General features: G+C 44.3%; 1 protein-coding gene and 1 non-coding gene across 3 annotated transcripts in view; both read right to left on the bottom strand.

Moving 5' to 3' along the window:
* The window catches only part of LARS2 (leucyl-tRNA synthetase 2, mitochondrial), a 155,502-nt gene that overhangs the window by 18,371 nt on the left and 113,655 nt on the right, over positions 1 to 23,476 (bottom strand). For both annotated transcript variants that reach the window (XM_053598588.1, XM_053598589.1), the window contains 3 exons: positions 6,452 to 6,552; positions 3,681 to 3,863; positions 1,936 to 2,105 (listed from right to left, as the gene is read on the bottom strand). In XM_053598588.1, coding sequence (XP_053454563.1) covers positions 1,936 to 2,105; positions 3,681 to 3,863; positions 6,452 to 6,552 — 454 coding nt within the window. The remainder of the gene's footprint in view (positions 1 to 1,935; positions 2,106 to 3,680; positions 3,864 to 6,451; positions 6,553 to 23,476) is intronic.
* LOC128593001 (U1 spliceosomal RNA) lies at positions 19,703 to 19,866 on the bottom strand. Its single transcript, XR_008382191.1, has one exon. It is a non-coding gene; the product is annotated as a U1 spliceosomal RNA (small nuclear RNA).

Here is a 23,476-nt window from a genome sequence, read left to right as displayed (position 1 = left end):
ATCAAAACAAAAAAGAAAATTAAATGAATGCAATGAAAGATATTCATAAATATATCCATTATCTCAAATAATCACCATGTCTCAGCTGGGTGCAGTGGTTCACACCTGTAATCCCAGCACATAGGAGGCCGAGGCAGGTGAATTGGACCAGCCTGAGCCAAAGAGAGACCTTGTCTCTAAAAAACATAGCTGGGCTTTGTGGTAGGCACCTGTAGTCCCAGCTACTTGGGAGGCTGAGACAAGAGAATTGCTGAAGCCCAGGAGTTTGAGGTTGCTGTGAGCTGTGACACCACAGCACTCTACCAAGAGTCTCAAAAAAAAAAAAAAATCACTATGTCTCATCAGCACAAATGCTTTTAAATTCAGTCAATGCTGTTTCCACTATTCAAGACTGTTTCTCTTTCACCCGATCTGGGTCAGTGCTGGTTCTTGTAGCAGGTGCTTTCCACTGAATAAGAAGTGGGACCCACTGACGAATAAACATCAAACTAACAGTAAACAGGAGAGGAGTAAAGACGTCATTTCTTCTTGGTCATGTGACATGTGACGTTAACTCACAATGATGGTTATTTAGTATATGCCATAAGTTAGTTTTACATTTTGAAACACAGAGTTGACAGAAGAACACTATGCAATTTATTAGCTTTTTCATGTCTGTGTACTTTTTAGTCTTGACCTTGGGCAGGAATATAGAAAAATAACTCACACATCTTCAAGATGTCAAGAGTTTACAACTTGCGGAAATAATCCGATTCTGTTATCTGACAGAATAGAAGAATTTGCCAGATCCAGGGAGAAAATATGTGGTATGCAAACAATTGCTCAGGCACCACTCAGATCCCTAAATTCAACATAGTGAGCTCTGTTCCTCCACACAGAGAGGGTACAGAGGACGGAAATAAAGATGAAGAAGTGTCACCAAATGAGACCATGCTGGACTCAGGGCTGATTCAGGTTATAGAAACCAGAGAGGAAAAAACTTGCCAAGTCATCAGTGCCATCAGTTTGATCAGATAAGTGACCTTGGCTCACTTTATAAGTTTCTTAAAAAGAAAATCAGCCTTAGAAGAATTTGGTGTATCAGATTTCCATTACAAAATGACCTCAGGCGGGGCACAGTGGCTCATGCTGTAAACCCAGAACTTTGGGAGACCAAAGCAGGAGGATTGCTTGAGGCCAGGTCTTAGCTACTTGGGAGGCTGAGACAGGAGTAGTACCTGAGTCCAGGAATTCAAGGTTATAGTCAAATATTATTGGGTCACCGCACTCCAGTCTGGGAGACAGAGTGAGACTCTGTTCCCCATCCCTCAAAGAAAAACAAACAAGCAAACAAACAAGAAACCACTTAAGATTTGCAAAAACTAACCCACAATAACATATGGATATTGTGCAAGGGCAACTGAGTAGGGAAGTCTGAGCATCAGAGAACCTGGATCTCAATCTCTGCTTAGTTCCTCACTAGCTATATGACTTTAGGCAAGACATTTAACCTCTGTGGGACTCATCTCTGTCCTCATGTGCAAAATGAGGAAGCTAAAGAAGACAAGTCTCTTCACGCTCCATCTACTCTGACACTGTGTTTCTGGTAATGTAACTTATGCAGTGTGTCATCGGGGTGATCTTGAATTTGGTTCTCTACTTGGATGCCTTATGCATGGAAACAAGAGAAGTGGGCAGCTTCCAGAGACCCAGGACGGACAAATTTGGGATGACATTAGAGAGTCATTTCCTGAGGGCACCTCTTTCCTGTGGAATGTTTGTGCTGTTGCCCCACCTTGGTAACATAGGATCAATTAATCAAAGCAAGCAGGGCCACCACAACAAGGGGAGGAAGACGACCCACGGGGCCCACCCCAAAGCAGGAGCCACAAGGCAAAGGCCCCCAGAGGGTGCTCAGTTACAGACTCAACCAGTGTCCGCTGGAGGGTTTCTAACCTGAGAGATGACGGCGTTCTTGTACTCCCACAGTTTCCTGGCCTCGGCTTTTTCCTTGTTACTCAGCTGCTGAGGCTGGGGAACCTTCCCAGAACCCCTGGCCTCAATAAACCGGGTTACCAAGGACCAGAGGCGTTGCTGCCATCTCAGCACCCCGGGGAGGGCATCGGCTGAGTTTAGCATCAGTACATGAGAAAGAGAAAGACCACAACATGAGAATAATTGGTTTGGTTACAACGAGGCTGAGAAAAACACCTGTGAATTGATGAGTGACTTCACCGTGCCCTGATGGTTTCTCTGAGGGCAGCGTAGAGGGTCCTCCCCAGCTTCTAGTGCCTGAAAGGTCAGACCAGAACTGAGGCCATCACATCTCAGTGCCCCAGACATTTAGAGAAAGCGCTGCCCACTAATCGTCATGGTTCATGCGTCAGGACATGACGTCAAGTACTTTAACCCAGTGCTGTCCTTGCCAGGTATATGTGTATTACATATTTCAAACACAGTCCTCTAGTCTAGCTGTTATTAATCTGATCTTCTCATGAAGTTGAATGGCTAGGTGATGTCAAGCTTGGATGCACGGCAGAACCTTCTGGGAGATTTGATAGACAAAGATTCCTGGAGTCTGGTCAGGGATGAGAGCCAGAACCTGAGCTTTACCAGCCCTCCTAGAACTAATTGCTTCAGAACTAACTAGCACCCGTGACCACTGCTCCAGACCACACTTCCCAGTAGCCATGGGACATCAAAATAAACAGCGATATCTCAAATAATATGCATAGGTCACACATGTCTCAAGATTCCAGGCATCTGATTTCCTCTTCCATAACAACACTTGAGACAGACGTTATGAAGGAAAAACAAATGACTATTGGGCAGCTTATTGTAAAATAGCCAGATAGTCAGGATTATTTTACTTCATATCATCTTAGCTCCAAACAACTCTGGCAAGGCAAATCTCTGCAAGCGGACATGGAGGCTGCTGGGCATTGACTGAAAGGTCGCAGGTAACACCAGGCACAGGCCCTACCAGGGTTTTCTGCATTGGAAAAAACCTTTTGTTTTTCTTTTTTTTTAAGAGACAGAGTCTCACTTTATCACTCTTGGTAGAGTGCTGTGGCATCATAACTCACAGCAACATCCAACTCTGGGGCTTAGGCAATTTTCTTGCCTCAGCCTCCCCAGTAGCTGGGACTACAGGCGCCCGCCACAACGCCCAGCTATTTTTTTGTTGCAGTTTGGCTGGGGCTGGGTTTGAACCTGCCACCCTCCCTATATGGGGCTGGTACCTTAACCACTGAGCCACAGGCGCTGCCCAGAAAAAACCTTTCAAGTAGATAAAGAGGGCACTGGCCTGTTGGACCATGGCAGACACAGGACAGCACAGAAACTAGTCTGTCTCTAAGGAAATAGGTTTCAAAGTGTGGTCCCCGCAGAATGTGCCAGAATTACCACTGAGCTTGTTCAAAGGCAGACTCCTGGACCTGTACTGGAGGCTATATCAGGAGGTCGGGATGAGGACTGGGAATCTGCAGTGAGTTCCCCAGACAATTCTGAGGCTCCCTTCCATTCGAGGACATTGGTCTAAGAACAGTACAGGATGTTGGACAAACTGCTACTTTGCTTCATGGAACTGTTCCTAGAATTCTGTACTACTGCCTTCAGGAAGCACATTTCCTTCTCCAGATTCCTTTGGGGTCCAGGGCAGATCACAAAGGAAGCAGGTCAGGAAGAGGAAGGTGACTTACTCTTCACATCCCACAAGATATCCTTCTCAGGAGGGGCGGCAAAAAGGATGTAGAGCCGAATTGTGTCGATCCCATACTGCTCTACGACTTCCTCGGGGTCCACGCCGTTGTGTTTGGACTTACTCATCTTCTCCCACGTCACCTCTAACTTCTCTTTCGTTTTCGCATGAACAGGAACAGCACCTGAAATAAGACGCAGGTGTGGTGTGTGATTCTGAATGGGTCCTATAGAGTAGGTAAGGAAACAAATACTAGGTGAGCGGGAAGTGTCCATCTGAAGACTAACACTACTTCACTTAATGTGCCTCTGTCTCTTTCTCTGTATTGTTACAATGTTTTTCTTTTTAAATGAATGAAGCCTATTCCTTCTCCCCACAAGCCTTCCTTTCATAAATAAATAGTAAAGTTATAATGGCTAGCACCAGCTTTTTCTACTGAACAGTTTCCCCCTTTACAAGTAAATTATTTATATACAAAAAAGGGAGGCAGAAAAGAATAAGAAAACTTGCACATATTTCTGTTTGAGCCTCAGCGAAGCGCCCTGAGAGGTCCCTTTACTTCGAGGCCTGATCTTCCCCCCATGTTCTTGTACTGTCAGGGCGCGTGGAGCTAATGCTCTGGGCTCGTGCTCAATGTGGTGGCCACGCTCACGCTGCTCTTTGGCAGTGTCTCCTCTTCTACCCCCACACCACTGTTTTCAACCTTTTTTTATCACATGGCACACACTTAACTGTGCCGCAGTTAAACTTCTGTGGCACACTAAAATTATGACGGTCAAAATGGAGAATATAAAAAAATATATACTTATTAGGCTTCGAACTTCTTTCAAAAAAAATTGAATTAATGATCTTAAAAAATTTTTGAGGCACAGCGAAGATCCTCTCCCAGCACACCAGTGTGCTGTGGCACATTGGTTGAAAATCACTAGTCTAGATGGTACTGATGAAAGAGGCCTTAAATGGCCACATTTGGACAAGGTGGCTTTGTTGCCAAGCACTAGTAGATGGGACCAGTAAGGACCCCTGACAAAGCTAAGCCTCTTTCTCAGGCACTGGAACTAAGAGACACTGAAACTCTTGTTTCCATACTGTTGGGCACTAGAACCATTGGGTCCTTAAGGAGATGGGCCAAGAGTCACAGTGGCGGGGGGAACGCAGAATCCAGAGCAATGAGAACAGGGCAGAAGGACAGAGAGAAGCGGGAAGAGGAAGAGGCTTGAGAAAGAGGAGAAAGGAGTGGATGGTGACTTTCTGTGTGTGGTGGGGCCCAGTTGTATTTCCACAACCAAGTTTGGGTGATGCCCCTACAATCTTTGTGTTATTACGTCCTTGGGTGGATTTTTCTGCCTTCCAGTCAAACGAGGGACAGATTTACATACCTAAAGGCCAGCTCTATACCTCAGGAGAGGTATATCCATTAAGTAGACAGAAAATGCCCTTGCTGGTCAAATTATTCTATCCCCGCAGGCAAGTCTGTGTGGGAAGGGAAAAGACGTGCACAACGCTGCCTGGCCCCATGATATCAGAGCAAACGAAGATTGAAGTCCTGGAAAATGTTCTATCTAGAATGTGGAGAGGTTCTGAGAACAGCTGTCGCCTCTACCCTGCTCTGGGCTGTGTCTAGCTTTAATAGCACTGTCCTGCAACTTAAGGAAAAAAATGTACCTTTCTGGGCAGAGAAGTTAGAAAAGGCACTCTGCTTTGGCAGATCCGTGGCCTTGAAACGTATGGGTTGGCAAGTGGCTAGATTTCAGGCATTGCTCTTTGCCTTGGCTGGGGACCTTTGTGCAGTGCACAAACTGTACAGCTATACACAGGCAGCATTCCCCGTAACACAGAGAATACTTCACTAACTACTGAAATTTACAGGTCCCTGAATTTAGTGCCTCATCTCTCTGGTTTGTGCTTGCAGAGACACTGCCAGTTCTGGTTCTCCAGCTTCTTTTTCTCCCACGGACCACTCTAAACCCTAATATATTATTGTTGGATTAAGTAATTCTATTGACTGCTTCCACCTAAACCCTCTGTCTAGTGTTTAGCTTGAAAGGCTGCCTACGATAGAAGGGGTTGTGTGTACCCAAGCTTACCCATCATGTACTGGTTTTTCTAAAGGTAGGCCAGAGTGCTGGGGTTTTCTCACACATGTATGTCCCCCCACCTCCATTTTCTAACATGTCACCCATTTCATCATGTGCTGGGTGCACGTGACACACCCTCATCATACCACCTAAAGATCTGGCAGGAGGAAACATCTTTGTGGAAGGGTGAAAATGCAGAGAGGAGGGGAAAGGCTCAGGAGTGCTGGGAGAAGAGGGAAGACCAGGACAAGGGAGGTATCCTCTGGGAAATGCTAGTGGGGGACGTACTGGGGGGCTGCAGGAGTAAGCAGAGTGGTAGCCCTGACGTTCTGAAATGTGCCATTATTCTAGCTGAGAAGAAACACGGGAGAATCCCAGTCTTAGCAGACTGTCCCTTATATCTGGAGGCTCTGTGCTTGAGATGGGCTGGGACACAGGAGATGTCTGAGCTATCTATGTTACATGCAGATGAAAACACAGCCCAGTGACACTGGGCTGGCTGGGACTAGGGCAGAGGAGTGGACAGCAGCTCCAGGACCAGCCTTTGGAGCTTGGAGACCAAGGCCAATGGATCCATCTCCCAGATTCTCCCCCAGCCCGGGCCCACTGGCAGATGCCTGCTCGCTCAGTAGCTCTCGTGCCTGGCCCTGGTTCTCTGCAAGTACCTGCATGGGGCCAGACAGGCCGTTCTTACCCGTGAGATCTACCTCCTCTCTCTGCAGGTATTGTCCAGAGGGTAGGCGGAACGTCTGCCCCTTGATGAGGCCTTGGGCCAGCAGCTTATGAAAAGGCTCTCTGAGGAAAGATAAAAGGAAAACTGGAGTGGGAATGCAATGCATGTAGAAGACAGAAGCACAAACCTCACCTGCTAATGGGCAGAAATAACTGCCCTTCAGAAAACGGGTCAGCTGACCAAGGCCACTTGGAAGCCCAACTTAGGCCAGGCACGGTGGCTCATGTTTATAACCCCCGAACTTTGAGAGGATCACTTAAGCCCAATAGTTCAAGGCTAGCCTGGGCAACACAGTGAGCCCCTGTGTCTACAAAAAATAGAAAAATTGGTCAGACACAGTTGCACTTGCCCATAGTTGCAGCTACTTGGGACGATGAGGTAGGAGGATTGCTTGAGGTCAAGAACTAGAGGCTGCAGTGAGCTATGATCATACCACTGCATGCCAGCCAAGGTGACAGAGTGAGACTGTCTCTTAAAAAACAAACAAGCAAACAAAAAACCCAGCTTAAACAAATGTCTCCTTAGAAATAAGATAATTGAGTCAAATCGGCTGGTACTAACTTCGGGACTACTTTCCACTATGGCAAAGTGGAGAGAGCCCCAGGTCTCAGATTTGGAAGGCCTGGATTAGAATTTCAATTCTGCTCCTGAATGAATTCTATGAGCCAAGGCCAGTTGCTTGCTCTGAGCATCAGTTTGCCTTTCTCAAAAGACTGTAGATTAATCAAAGGACTGCCTGAAAATATTTGTAAAGTTTTAAAAAAAACCAACACAAATGTCAGCTATAAGCTGAGCTTAGCATAAGAAGGGATCAAGAAGACATGGCAACTTGGTTGGGGTTGGTTAGGGTTATATTCAAGGAGGTTACTTTTTTCCTTAGCCTTAAACACAGTGTCTATTTACACTCTTCAAAAATTTTTATTTTATTCTTTTGAGACAGAGTCTCACTTTGTCACTCTCAGTAGAGCGCCGCAGTGTCATAGCTCACAGTAACCTTAAATTCTTGGGCTCAAGTGATCTTCTTGCCTCAGCCTCCCAAGCAGCTAGGACTATAGGTGCCCACCACAATGCCAGGCTATTTTTAGAGAGAGGTGAATCACTCTTGCTCAGGCTGGTTTTTAACTCCTGAGCCCAGGCAATCTGCCTGCCGTGGCCTCCCAGAGTGCTAGAATTACAGGCATGAGCCACCACGTCTGGCCTCTTCAAAATTTTTTAAACCAAACAAGTTATATACGAATATATCTTTTCTGTTCAAATCCAAACACTGCTACTCCTTTTTAGGCCTACTTCCGTCTGAGGAGGCAGTTACTATTAATAGTTCAGTGTATAAACCTGGAAAATTCTGGAGACTTTCCCAATGCCTTTGTACATATAAACATGTGCTCACCCACATATGGTTTATACACACACACACACACACACAAACACGCATTTGGATTTAAATAAATGTATTACTTTTTGGTATTCAACTCAATGATATAAATGGATTTCTCCATAATAGTTCATATAGATCTTGTTTTTTAAACAATCACCTAGTGTTCTATAGTATGGATGGATTTTAATCCATTCATAATGACTATTTGAATAAAGGAGATTTAGTTACATTCTTACTGAGTAAATGGTGAAACATAAACCTTTTCTCTTAAGAGGACCAAAAGAGGTTGACCTTCATCATACACTTGGTTGCTCCTGGAACATGCCATGTTCCCTAGGAGTCCATGCCCTCTGAAAGGAATGCCCTCCCAGCTTGGGCTCCTGGGGCAATCTGAACCCACCCTTCACCACAGAGTGCAGGCATCCTTCCTCTGGGCGACCGTCCTTGTCATCTGCATGTGGCCCCCTTCCCACAGCTCCAGCCCTCCTTTGTGCCACAGCACCTAGCATACCCCAGCATGAAATACAGGACCAGGCTGTGTCGTGGTTAATATAAACACTGGCTTATCCCATGTCCTATACCTTTGGTGGCAAAGACTATTCTCTTATTCTTCCCTCTATCCCCAGCACTTAGCAGTAGCCCAACTGGTGATGAGCTTCTTTAAAAACGTTCGAACTGTGGAGGAATAAATGAACAAGCAGATGGGTGGTGGGATGGAAGGATACAGAGACTGGGTGCTTGCTGTTGCTCTGCTCCTGAAGCCATCTTCACCTTCCAGCCAATCTGAGGTGGCACCTGGATTTTAAAATCATTACACGAACAATGCAACACTTCAAAAATCAACCGAAACATCATACGGCTACTTTATACTGCAGGTGGAGAAAGAAGGTGGATAGAAATACATTTAAAAGCACAGAGCAGGCCAGGCACAGTGGCTCACTCTGGGAGGCCAAGAGAGTGGATTGCTTGAGCTCACAGGTTCAAGACCAGCCTGAGCAAGAGACCCCATCTCTACTAAAAATAGAAAAACTGAGGCAGGAGGATTGTTTGAGCCCAAGAGTTGGAGGTTGCTATGAGCTATGACGCCATGGAACTCTACCCAGGGCAATAGCTTGAGACTCTGTCTAAAAAATAAATAAAATAAATAAATGAATACATACAAATAAAAAGTAAAAGCACAAAGCAAATTAAGCTAGTCTTCTACAGGGAAGGGAGCCTTCCCTAACACCGAGGGGCATCTGCATGGCAGCATCGGCAGAATCCATAGAGCTGATTTGTATACACTCATGGTGCACACTTTTGAACACAAGTTCATCTTTTAGGTTGCAAGCTTCCTCAAATAATTTTATATGAAGGGGCCTAACACAAAAGAAACAGACTGTAACCTTTTCCTTGATGTGTCCCAGGAGGATGAACTTGCTGTTACTATTTTAGGTTCTCCTGTTCCTGTACTAGGTTTTGAGGTTTTCCCTTTCCTTTCTCTTGTAAGTATGTCACTTTTAAGCTTTTTTTCTTTTTTCTTTCTTTCTTTATTTTTTTTGCAGTTTTTTTGGTTGGGGCTGGGTTTGAACCCGCCACCTCCAGCATACGGGGCTGGCACCCTACTCCTTTGAGCCACAGGCGCCACCCTCTTTTTTTTTTTTTTTTTTAAAGAGACAAGGGCTAGCTCTGTTGCCCTGGCTGGATGGAATGTGGTGACATGATAGCTCACTGTAACTTCCATCCTCCCACCCCACCCTCATGAGTCACTGAAATACAGGCACACCGCCACCATGATCTAAATTTTTAAAAAACTTCTTATTTTTTAAACAAATTGCATAATTAAAACAATTTTTGAACAAATATTTGATTTTAGAACATTTGGAATGTACAAAGAATTTTTAAAATGGATTTAAGTGGGTGGCGCCTGTGGCTCAAGGAGTAGGGCACCGGCCCCATATACCCAAGGTCGTGGGTTCAAACTCGGCCACAGCCCCCTCCCCCCGAAAAAAAAAGGATTTAAGTAACCTCACTGAAATATAGGATGTGAAGATTAAACTTTTAATAAATTGTTTATTGCAAATCATTTCACTTTTACTATTCTTTTGGCAAATTCAAGACACTAACAAGTGTCAAATATCAAACAAGAGTATATTGCTCACTTTTTGCCTCATGTCAGTTGTTGATATAAAAAAATACTTTAATACTTTTCAAAAGAAGTATTTTTTTTTTTTTTTTAGAGACAGAGTCTTATTTTGTTGCCCTTGGTAGAATGCCGCGGCATCACAGCTCACAGCAACCTCCAGCTCTTGGGCTTAGGCGATTCTCTTGCCTCAGCCTCATTAACTCCTAGAATTGGAGCCACTTGAGCCACAGGCGCTGAGCCAAAACTTTTTTTTTTTGTAGAGACAGTCTCACTTTATTGCCCTTGGTAGAGTGACGTGGCGTCACACAGCTGGGACTACAGGTGCCTGCCACAGTGCCTGGTTATTTTTTTTTTTTTGTTATTGTTGCAGTTTGGCTGGGGCTAGGTTTGAATCCTCCACCCTTGGTATATGGGGCCAGCGCCCTACTCACTGAGCCACAGGCGGCGCCCAACTTTTTTTTTTTTTTAAGTACTGTGCATAGGCTCAGAGCCCATAGCTCAGTGAGTAGGGCACCGGCCACATATACCAAGGCTGGCGGGTTTGAGCCTGGCCTGGGCCTGCTAAACAATGACAACTGCAACCAAACACAGCTGGGCATTGTGGCGGGTGCCTGTAGTCTCAGCTACTTGGGAGGCTGAGGCAAGAGAATCACTTGCCTTGTTGGAGGTTGCTGTGAGCTGTGATGCCACAGCACTTTACTGAGGGTGGCATAGTGAGATTCTGTCTCAAAAAAAAAAAAAATATATATATATATATATATATATGTCATGGCATCATAGTTCACAGCAACCTCAAACTCCTGGGCTCAAGAGATCCTCTTGCCTCAGCTTTTCTACTTTTTTTTTTTTTTTCATGGCTCAGCTTTTCTGTTTTCAGTAGAGATGGGGTGTCACTCTTGCTCAGGCTGGTCTCGAACTCCTGAGCTCAAGCATTCCACCTGCCTCAGCCTCCCGGAGTGCTAGGATTAGAGGTGTGAGCCACTGTGCCTGGCCCGCCCCCCCAAAATCTCTTTTTTTATATACTTTTGTACCTCTAGGAGTTCAGTGAAGTTACTAAGTTGAGGTATTTCACATATCATACTAGTTGATAGAACAAAGTGGATCAACTACTTGAATAACGTCATAGCCCTTTATATCTCTGAGAATAAAGGAAATTTACTAGAATCAGATCTGTACTTCCTACAGTAAGTTAAACTATTAATGCATCTTTGCTTCAAACCAGTTGTAGAGACGATGAGATGAATCAACTACTTGAATAAGGGAATATCCCTTTCTGTGTTTAACAAAGGAAATTAAATTCAGATTTTCACATTTTAAAGTTTTCCTAGCCTATCAGTTTATCTGAATTTATTGTCTATATTTAACATTTACATTTACCTTCCAAATTTAACAAATTTCCAAATTCTATTATTTAGAATTTAGCAAACATCTGAGCAACAAAAATTAATTCGGAACCATGCAAGTCTTGATGAAAAAACAAAGTACTAGCAGAGCTTTTGTTCGTAACTTGAGACATCTTTTGAGTAGCCCAACTTAAGTAAAAAGCAAACAATATTTTTTCAAAAAACTCAAGAAAAGGTACTCACAAAACATTTTGATCAATAAACTCCAACTTTAAGTAATTCGATACATTCAGGAGAAAATCTGAAGACTCTGAACTTATTTTTCCCAAGTTAAGAACGCATCAAACCAAAAGTTTCCATTTTTTACCCCAAAGTTATTGGCAACAAGACCAATTCTAAGTTGGGCTAGGAGATAAAAGACCCTCAGGGCCAACAAGAGGTAAGATTTTATCAGACTTTTGCCTCTCACGTGGTACAATCAGGTGTTTTTCTTGAAATTAGTCCCATCTCCTACCCCGTGAAAAACACAGGGGACTGAGAGGAGGACAGAAGTGCCAAGGTAGGAAAGTCCGGTGGGGTGGGGGATAGGAAGAGAAAAGCCACTGAATTTGAGTTAAATGAAGGGGGGAAAAATACCAGAAAAAAACAAAGGAAAAAAATCGAGACCACTGAGGAACAGCGGAAGGGGCTTCAGCCCCAGAAGTAATGCGTTCCCATCACGCTCTGCAGCGTGATCCCAGCTGCTCCCCGAAGTTGGGTGCTCGCCCGGGTTGCAGGGGAAGCGCAGGTAGACGAGGGTGAGGTGGCTTCTCGGTGTATTCCTTCCTGATGAGGACGACGGGTGATTGGCCCGGGCCATCTGCGTGGGGGCGCGCAGGACGTGAGACAGGGCCTTCCCGCGACGCGCAGCGCACGATGTCGCTGTTGCTCAGGAAGTCCTTGCGGCCTGGGTGGCACCGGTTTCGCTGTCGCTGAAGGTGGGCAGCGAGTGGACGATGTGCTGCTGCGTGTGCTAGAGGTGCGGCAACGCCGGCTCTCCCGCGGTCACGGAGAACACCAGCTGCCCTTGGACGGCAGTACACGCAGTGGCCGGCGGCGGGGACAGATTTCCTTCCCGGTTCCTGGTCCCCGGTTTGACCGTGACTCGTCTCACGGAAAGCTGGCCGGGTGCTCCGGCCCAGCCTCCGGGATCCTCCCCTGCCGCTCTCTCTAGGGCCACCCTTCTTTCTCGCCTTTTCTGTGCCCTCGAGAGGGGGTCATCTGGTTCTCCAGATCCGCTCTGGAACAGAGGTTGCTCTTGTTGGGGAAGCGTTCTTGGAATTTCTCCAGCTCTCCAGTGCTTCTTGGCCTTGAGGCGGGCCACGTCCAAGAGCAACTGCTTTTTTCCTGTTGCTCTCCAGACCCCGTTCTTCTGCTCTGGATATGGGCCTGTAGCTCTCAGTTCTCGCGGTGTAGCGGCGCCCTATCATCCCCTGATGCTTACTCTGTGCGTCCTCCGTGATGTTTAATGGCAGATGAGAATTGAAGTTTGTGGCACCTAAAGCCACCAAATAGGTCGCAAGTCCTCAGCCTGTCGTGGTGGCTGCTCTCTCTGACCTGCTAATTTTTTTTTTTTTTTTTAAGAGAGACTGGGTCTCACTATGTTGCGCAGCTGGTCTCCTGCAATCCTCCTGCCTTGGCCTCCGAAAGTGCTGGGATTACAGTGCAAACCACTGCGCCTGGCCCCAGGCCCACTCTTAAATTTTAAAAAAGATATCTAAGCCCCAAGAAAAAGACAGGTAGAATGAGTAAAACAAGCAGCATTGAGCCTCAAGAAGGGGCTGAGGAAGAAACTAGGAATTGTTTGGTTTCTGCATTTTATCAAGTGGTGCAACACCACCACCTTCTGGGAACGGACAGAATCACAGTACCTCAGAGTCTGACTCTAACACCAGCTGGTCGAAGGCTGCAACTCCTCGTTTTTAAAAACTTTTTCTTTTTTTTAAGATGAACTGTTAAATGAAGTATAGCACACATATTGAAGTGTCTGAGTCCTAGGGGTATAACTTGATGGGTTTTTACAATATAAGCACACCTCTGTAACCAGTGCCCAGCTCCATTAGCAGAATGTGCCAAACCTAAAACTTTTCTCCGGCCCACCTCAAGTTCTCCTCACTATAGGAGGGACCACTAGCTTTACCACTCACACCATCACATAGTTTGCCTCTTTCAAAACTGCTTCCAATCTTTCCTGTGAGGGAATATCAGGGGATTCCACATTGGAGGCTTTCCCCAGAACCGGCACATATGCCTTCACAGAACAGCGGTGCACCCACACTACTATGCCTCAGTTTCTGAAACATGATGGGTGATGATCCTTGGGACTCTTCTCTCCAAGGAGCAGTATGGCAGGGGCCACCTCAGATGGGTCATTGAGAGCACGATGGCAAAACTTGACTCATCTGCCCTAGTGCCCTCACCTACAACATGATGGGTGATGATCCTTGGGACTCCTATCTTCTCTCTAGGGAGCAGTATGGCAGGGGCCACCTCAGATGGGTCATCGAGAGCATGATGGCAAAACTTGACTCATCTGCTCAAATGCCCTCACCTAAAATTATCCAGACGTTGCTGATCAGTAACGGCCCCTCCTGGTTCACTCAGAATTATTCTTAGTACTACATTATCAGAAAACAGAGTTATTGTGTGAAATTTATCTTTTATTTCTTCAACACATATTGTCTGCTATGTGCTGAGTGCTGAACTAGGGTTGGGGATATAATAGTAGACAAAGCAATCTTTGCCTTTGGGAGCCAGCCAGTTTGCTGTCACTGAACCAGACCAATGAATGCCTGGCCACTCCCAGGAGCGGGAGGGAGGAAGAGTCTAGGCCAATGAGAAGAGCTCCTCTTTCCAAACCAAGTCCAGATTTCTCAGCATGGCCACCAAGGACTTCTCCCTCTCCCTTTTCACTTCTCTCATCTTTCCAAATGTTGCACATATGTGCTTCCAGGTCTTTACTCACACTTTCTTTTTTTCTAAATTTCAGATTAATGTGAGGGTACAATTAGGTCATAATATTTGCATTTGTTAGGCAGAATTCCTGTTGTATTGTGTCCTGCACCCAGGAGGTGTGCCATGTGCCCTTACATTGTGCCCATTAGGTGGGAGCACTCCAATCCCCCTGCCTCCTCCTCTCTTTCCCCTCCCCTCCAACTTGAATTGAGTTTTTCTCTTGGTTAGGTGTGTTTATCTATTGGCTTCACATTAGTATTGGGTACAATGGATACTTTTTCATTCTTGTGAAACTTTACTAAAGAGAATGTTCTCCAGCTCTCCAGGTTAATACAAACATGTTAAGTCTCCATCTATTTTATGGTTAAATAGTACTCCATGGGATACGTATACCACAGTTTATTAATCCATTCCTGAGTTGATGGGCGTTTAGGTTGTTTCCACATTTTGGTGACTGTTAATTGAGCTGTGATAAATAATCTAGTGCAAATATCCTTATGATAAAATGATTTTTTTTCTTCTGGGTAGATGCCTAGTAATGGGACTGCAGGGTCAAATGGAAGGTCTACTTTGAGTTCTTTGAGTATTCTCCTTCCTTCTTTCCAAAGAGGCTGTATTAGTTTGTAGTCCCACCAACAATGTTAAGTGTTCCCTTCTCTCCACATCCACAACCTTGGGACTTTGTGATGTGGGCTATTCTCACTTGGGTTAGGTGATATCTCAGGCTCATTTTGATTTGCATTTCTTTGATGACTAGGGACAATTAGCATTTTTTTCATGTTTGTTAGCCATTCATCTGTCTTCAGAGAAGGTTCTGTTCTTGTCTCTTGCCTAGCGATAGATGGGATTGTTTGCTCTTTTATTGTTTTATTTATTTATTTATTTTTTTGAGACAGAGTTTTACTTTGTCGCCCTTGGTAGAGGGTAGCTCACAGCAACCTCAAACTCTTGGGCTCAAGAGATCCTCTTGCCTCAGCCTCCCAAGTAGCCTAGGACTACAGGCGCCCACCACAACACTTGGCTAATTTTTTAGCGATGGAGGTCTCGCTCTTGCTCAGGCTGGTTCTTGAACCTGTGAGCTCAGGCAATCCACCTGCCTCGCCTCCCCGAGTGTTAGGATTACAGGTGTGAGCCACTGTGCCTGGCCTCAATGTTCTCTTATGTAGTTCTCTGTAGATTCTAGTTATCAAACCTTTGTCAGGTTTATAACATGCCAATATCTTTCCCCATTCTGAAGGTTATCCATTTGCTTTACTTGTTGTGTCCTTAGCTATGCAGAAGCCTGACTTACTCCTTTTAGACTTGACTCAGATGCCACCTCCATTGAGAAGGTCTCAGAACCTTCTGGTCCAAATCAGGTGCTCTTTCCTTGATGCAGCTAGTGTGCTATCTGTGACTGTATTCACGTGAGGCGCTTACCTGTCTAGTCACCTCCTCCTAGTGCCTCATTCATAATAGGACTCAATAAATGTTAATTGCTTTGAACTAAAACCAATTTGATTCTGTGAATAAATAAATAAACTGATCAGCAGCAGAGGTGGAGGATAATGTGGGTGGGACAAAGAAGCAAGAGATGAAGGAAGAGGTGGGTGAAGGGGATGGCACTGGATGCTATGGTTTCCAGTTGAGGTAACTGTTGGGGTCCCTTTGTGGTCACCACTTATCGGGGCCCAGGACTGGTCAGGTCTCTGGTCCCCATCTTATTTGGGTTCCAGACACGGACCACTAGGCTAACTTGCTTGGGAACAATTGCTCTTAGGTGCCTAAGCGCTATTTGCTTTAGCAGGAGAGAGAGAGAGAGCAAGAAAGACAGTACTTGAGGGAGTAAAGCAGTCTTAGTAAGAAGAATACATCTTAGCAGTCTTTCGTGCTAAGTCTCTCTCGAGAGACTCCATGCAGGAGTTCTGCAGGCAGGAGAAGCAACAGAGTCGGAGTGAGCGGGTCTGTGATAGAATGTGTGCTTCCGACTGCCTTCTCCTCCAGCTTCTTAGAGACACACTCCCATGGCGCTTAACACCACAGGTGTAGAGACTGCCAATCACTGATGCTCTTGTCTGGCTCATGTTTGTTAGGAGAGCCAAATCCCTCCCCACACCTTTTTTACCAAGGTGTCACATTACCGAGCTATACAGGTGTTTCTTATAACTCTCACTCCTCCTTGCCATAAGCCAGGCATCCTCAAACTTTTTAAACAGGGGGCCAATTCACTGTCCCTCACACAGTTGGAGGGCTGGACTATAGTTTAAAAAAAAAACAACTATGAACAAATTCCTATGCACACTGCACACATCTTATTTTGAAGTAAAAAACAAACGGGAACAAATACAATTCACACGGCTTCATGTGGCCCGCGGGCCACAGTTTGAGGACGCCATACGGGCTGCTACAGGTAATCCCCCCTTTCTGCAGGGAGGGGCACACTGAAGATCAGCAGGAGCCAGAGAATGAGAGTAGGGGTGTCTCCTGACAATGTTCGTGTGGAACTTCACAGTGGGGAAAAGGGTACTTCCCAGCTCCTGGAGACCTGCTCATTCCCCAGAACTTTCTCTCTGCTCTTCCAGGGCTCCAGGGAATGCTCCATAGGGCTTTGGGAATCAGTTCTCATTCCCTTGGCTGAAGCCCACCACATCCACCCTTAGGTGTAGTTTAACTCGAGTATTTTTCATTCAACACATACTTGCATGACAGTTTGGTAGATAGCACTCTGCAATTAACTGGAGAGCTTACAGTAAAATAGGAGGCCCAAGACATGCTCATAAATAACCATTAATATTACAAGAAAGATGAAGTGTGATACAGAGGTATGGGGTGCACAGGAATGAAGCACAAGAGCACCTCATGGGCCCTGCTGACTTGGAACCTAGGCCTCCTGGAGTAGAGATCATACCACACTACCACCTTCGTTATTCAGATTCACAAGTGCGGTAACGTATTTCCCACTTGTTCATTTATTCACTCAACAGTTGGTAACTGGGAACAAACTCGTGTAAGCAATCGAGTTATTCATTCATCATAGTGACTGCGGGAGGCGCCTGTGGCTCAAGGAGTAGGGCGCCGGTCCCATATGCCAGAGGTGGCGGGTTCAAACCCAGCCCCGGCCAAAAAAAAAAAAAAATTCATAGTGACTACACAGCAGGGCCTTTATAAGAGAGTGAAAAATCTGCAACTATAAATCACCAACCCCTTCCGACTCAGGGACTGTCACATGTGGGGGCATTATGCAGAACCTTGAGGAAGGCCCTAGATCCTTTATGAGTCAGCCTTCTTCTTTCTTCTTTAATACCATCATTAGAGGTAGACCATGTTTATTTACACCGAAACATAGCTGCATGCAAGCAAAATGATGAAAAGGAATGAAATCGCCACTACTTTCTTTGTTTGCACTCCACTAATTCAAAAATTAGAGTTGATACTTACTGGGCATTAAAGGCCACCTTTGTCCCTACAAGGAAGGAAAGAACAAGGAAGAAAGGAGGGAGGGAAGAGAGCTGAAAGGAAGGTGAGGAAGTTGTTAATTATTAGGATAAATAAGGAACTTCAGAGCATTGACAGGCTATTTTAAGTGCCATTATAAAAATCACTGCACACAAGGAATGTACTAATTATGAGTGGCTAAAGACTCTCAGGACACAGCATAGCCCTAACTATTCACTGCAGATGACATTTACCTACTTAGGTAGCACTGGATGGCCTACTGCCCACTCTCCTGACCTGACTGGTGGGTGCTTGTGTAGACCTGAACAGAAGCAAACAGAAAGCTGTGGATCTCAGGAAATAGCCTCTAACTTGGACTTTTCATTAAATCAGACTAGGTTGATCTTTCTCTTCTTCCTTGCTCTGTGTCTAGGGCCATCGTGTGCATGTAATTAGCACAGTTTCTAAGTACAGGTATTAGCCACAGCTCGTTCTTCTTTTTTTTTTTTTTTTTTTTTTGAGGGTCCATCTCTGCATTTGAAAGACAGAAACCACATGGATTTGCAGCTACATGTTTCTCTGTGTTTCTGGTCAGCAAGAAATGATGTTTGGATTTTCTATTTTTTCGGATTATTCACATCTTTTCTTCCTCTGTCTTAATTTTCAGGGCCTTTTGCTAGGGTCCAGTCTTCTGAGAGTGCAGACTGAGTGCTGGGGGCACACTCCTAGTCCTGTTGTCCTGGAGCACAGATGTAGTTTAGATGTGTGGCTGTACTGGGCACACATTTTTGTGAGCCCTCTTTGGTACCAGACATAGCTTGTTTACTCCTACCCAGGTTCTCGCGCCCTCCCTGGCTCCCGGTGTCCCCAGTCTTAGAACCACCTCTTCCCAGTGCCGGTGACCTCCAAACGCGCGGGCCTGGCGCCATCTTGGATGTCTCGTGGGGTCGCCACAGCTCGTTCTTATTATCACTGTTTGCATTTCCAAGCAGCCAGTCAGTGGCACAGAAGGAGGCCTTACTAATCCAGCAAGACCCAAATAAAGCTTTTCTTCCCTTCCTGTTCCTTTTCCCAATGGTGCTGATTCTGGCTGATCAGAGAAACCGGAGAAAACTCTGCAGATGGGGTGAGTGCTCTGCAGTCAACATGTGACTGGCCTGGCCGTGTGTGGGATCGAGTGTGTGCGGGAGTGGCTTGCTCCTCACAGTTACCCCTCTTTCATTGCAAACTATAGGGAGAATTTTCAGTCCATGGAATTTAGCGTCTGGGTTGCATGAAAAAGCAACAACAAAAAAATTGACAAGACTCCACAAAGGGAGAGAAAAGCCATCCTGATCTGAGGTATGTGATGAGCCACGGCATATCCTCCCACTGCAACACTCCCCTCTTGGTAGCTTTCACTCTAGTGCTGACCACCAGGAAGGAGGGAAGCTAAGAGCTGATGCCTACCCCACACCTGTGAATCAAACCGGCGGGCTCACTGCATTTCCCCTCTTCAGAACATTCTGCGCAATGCCTCACACCTGGAATCCTAGCACTTGTTTGGAGGTTCTCAAAAATTATAACTGGAGGGCGGCGCCTATGGCTCAAAGGAGTAGGGCACTGGTCCCATATACCGGAGGTGGCAGGTTCAATCCTGGCCCGGCCAAAAACTGCAAAAAAAAATTCTAACTGGAGCGTCTTGAGAAGCAGGTGATTGTCATTTCGTTTGTGGCTAACTGGTTTACCAAAGCAAACCTCTACTAAGAAGGTAATAATGCTTAGGGGTAGTTTTCAGAGGCTACCGTAACCCGATGTGGTTCGACAGCAGCCATACTGACAGCAGTGTTGAGAAACATTTAAGATGACTTTCTGTACCTTCTTCAAAATGGTCAGGCTTCTGAGTACTTCATATAAATCTTTTTTTTTTTTTTTTTTGTGGAGAAGGGAAGCATAGAATAGAAATCTTTTTTTTTTTTTCCCAGGAGAGAGCACAAATGCAGTCCCCCATAACCACAAATTATGCAGTTGAGTTTCCCACATTTGGGGAAATCGCAGGTGTCAGCACATCCGGAGTGCAAAGGATAAGCCTTGCGCTGGGAAAACCACCTTTGTGATCATGGTATCTCCCCTGCCAGGTTAGTATGAACTAGAAATCTTATCATCTTAAAAAGATTAAAAAAAAAAAAAAAATTGCTGGGCGGCGCCTGTGGCTCAATCGGTAAGGTGCTGGCCCCATATATCAAGGGTGGCGGGTTCAAAACCAGCCCCGGCCAAACTGCAACCAAAAAATAGCCGGGCGTTGTGGCGGGCGCCTGTAGTCCCAGCTACTTGGGAGGCTGAGGCAAGAGAATTGCTTAAGCCCAGGAGTTGGAGGTTGCTGTGAGCTGTGATGCTACAGCACTTTACCGAGGGCCATAAAGTGAGACTCTGTCTCTACAAAAAAAAAAAAAAAAAATTGCTTAGGTCTATTTCCATTGACAGCATCTTGCCCTTCCTTAAAGTTGATGGTAAAGCAAATTCCAAGTGTTACCAGGAAGCTTTTATAAAGTAGAAGTACATATGAGTATAAACAAAGCATATCTGAAACTGTGTGTGTGTGTATATATATATATATATATATATATTTTTTTTTTTTTTTTTTTTTGCAGTTTTTGGCCGGGGCTGGGTTTGAACCCGCCACCTCCGGCATATGGGGCTGGCACCCTAACCCCTTGAGCCATAGGCGCCGGCCTCTGAAACTGTATTTTAAAATTATATTAGAATGTCACAAAACTTTTCTCCTCCTTGGATATTGTTGGAGGGTCTAAAGCAGCAATATACAAACACTTTTCCTCTCCTCCTCCCCTCTTAAAACAAAGACACAAAGGGTCTGTCTGACCAGCCCCACCCCGCAGAAGTTAGTATGGGGAAATATCCTAACCTGACAGGCAACCTGTGGAATGTGCCCACCCCCTACAACCCCATATAAAAGTGGCCTCTAACTGCCCCCCAGGCACAGATGCCATCTTTGCACTGCCCAGGTGGGTCATCCTCCTCTTTCAATAAACCTGGCCTGAACATCTCTGCAGCCTCTTCTGGTTGCCATCTTTTATACCTTTCACATATAGTTTTAAACCACTGTAAATAAATCATAAAAATAGTCAGACCCTGTGCTACACATTGGGATAGCTGGCCACTGAAAAATTGGTTGGTTGATTACTTCTATAAATAATTATTTGGAAACTGGCAGAAACATGCCTTACCGTTAAGGAGACAGAAATCACTTACATATGGTCTTTGTTTTTGGAACTACATGAGAAAGAGGTATTTTTCAAGTTATATTTGACCTTTAAACTTAACCTCTAATCAATTCTCGCTGTCCCAAGGAGGAGATTTCTTTTCAGGGGTGTTCAGTCTTTTTTCTTTCTGTCACATACTTGAAATATAAAAGTTGTCTTGGGCTACACATTAAATACACAAACACACATTAAATACACAAACACTAAGAAAGCTGAGGGGGGGATACTTTTCACGATACCCAACACCACAGGTAAGCAAAACAAGCCTCAAACAATCTGCATGAGGTTGGACATCCCTGCAAGGAATTGAGCTCATTTTATGTAAAAAAAGCATTCATTAAGAAGGACAGTTAACAGGAAACAATTCCCACCTTCAAGTGTAATCTGTATATAGTCAGGTAAATTAGTTTCCATAGCTAAGAAATACAAAACAGAACTGGTAAATTCTAGAACCTAAAGTACAAACATTTTAACAAATTTATTTACCTGAAGATTAATGTTGTTAATGGGTTTAACATCTTTCTGATGCAGATTGGTTTATTTTTTACACATGAAGGCCACTGGGACCAATGAAAAGAAAATTATGTTAAGCATTTCATTTATACTCTAAATTAGTTTTTGGTATAAGAGAGTTCTTTTGATCTATACTGCTAAGGTGCAGGTGAGGGGAAGAGTGGGAGCTTTCAGTGTGTTTCATTTTAATAAAACTGGGTTTCAGTCTGTATTAAAGAGGTTTTTAAAAGTGATATATTTATCAAAATTTTAAAAATATATATCCTTTGACCAGGGATTCCCCATTGTTAGGACCTGACCCTACAGATATGCTCCCAAATACTTACTAAAACTATAAAGTCACTGGACTTTTTTTGGTAATAATAATTAGAAAAATAGGTGACTGCTTAAATAATTTATGGTATATCTATATGATGGAATTCTATACATAAATTTAAAAGAATGGGAGATTTATATGTGTTGATTTGGATAGGCCATTAAAGCTGTATTATTAGAACAAAGAAGCAAAGAACATATATGCAATATAGGTAGCATTTAAAATGAGTAAATCAATAAAAACATACATGTAGAAATAACCAAAATATTTATCTGGAAGAAATGACAGGAAAGTTAAAAGATGAGGAAAGGGATGGAATATAGGACACAGGAAGGAGATACCAATGTTCACTTTCTGTGCAGTTAAAAATTTTTTATCTTAGACATGTCTTACTTTTTATTTTTGAGACAGAGTTTTGCTCTGTCACTCTGGGGTCCAGTGCCATGGTGTCATCATGGTTCACAACAACCTCTATTCCAGGGCTCAAGTGATCCTCCTGCCTCACCTTCTAAGTAGCTGGGCTTATAGGTGCCCACCAGACCCAGCTAATTTTTCCATCTTTTGTAGAGACAGGGTCTTGCCTTTGCTTAGGCTGGTCTCAAACTCTTAACCTTAAGTGATCCTCCCACTTCAGCCTCCCAAAGTGCTAGGATTATAGGCATGAACCACTATATTCAGCCTGTTTTTGTTCTTAAATTGTCAGCATGGATCATCTGGATAGGGAGACAAACATTTCCCCCCTTTTTTCTCTGTAATTAAAAAAATATTCTAAAGGGAGCTGTATTAAACAAACAAAAATAAAAATGACAATTGAAAAAAATTCCAGGAATTATAACTTTGGCTATAGGTTAGATAAACTAGCCTAAAGTTTTGTCCTTATGAGAAGCAAGTGAAAAAGCCACATGGGATATAAAATATAATGCTTTAAATGTGTCATTGAGCTGGCAAAGAAACAAAACCCTACCAAGAAAACCTAAGGAAAATACAATTCCTGAAGCCAGCTCTACCCTGGGGATATCTATTGAACCACAGTGATCATGAACTTTTGAGCATGGTACAGAACACAAAAGATGAGATATAAAACTTGGGGCCCAGCAACATTGGGAGTCTAGAAGAAGAACCTACCTAAGGCAGGAACTGTCTGTAGAAAGGTGAACTAGAAATAAACCAGTAGTTCAGAACAGAAAAGCAAGGAAACTTGCCTATCTTAACTAATCACAGTGATGTGTGAAAGGAAAGAAAATACCTCTTCTGAGAACTTGTAGATGTAAGTTGACCCTCATCAGGGTTTGGGACTGAATTCATGCTACTTGTATGGACCTAAAAACTTCAAGCAGAAGATTTAATTTAAAGTGGTCTTGGGTTGGTAGCATCTGCAGGCAACAGGGAGAAGCTAACACAAATCATCTCTAGCAGAGGCTCCAAATAGCTCCCATAAAGAAAGGTTTGAGGAATATAAGGTCACAGTTAAACACACACACACACACACAATACCCAAAGAACGAGGCAGTATGAGTGAGAACAGTAGAAACAACAAATGATTAAATCAGACCTATAATGACCTTATAGGTCAGATAATATAAAATAGTAATGCTTAATATATTTTAGGAAATAAAGGCTTGAAATATCACAAGAAGATAATATAG

Source organism: Nycticebus coucang, chromosome 8, assembly GCF_027406575.1.
Source record: "Nycticebus coucang isolate mNycCou1 chromosome 8, mNycCou1.pri, whole genome shotgun sequence".
Taxonomy (NCBI): Eukaryota; Metazoa; Chordata; class Mammalia; order Primates; family Lorisidae; genus Nycticebus; species Nycticebus coucang.
The sequence above is the reverse complement of the archived record's forward strand: the minus strand, read 5'-3'. Positions and strand labels throughout refer to the sequence as shown.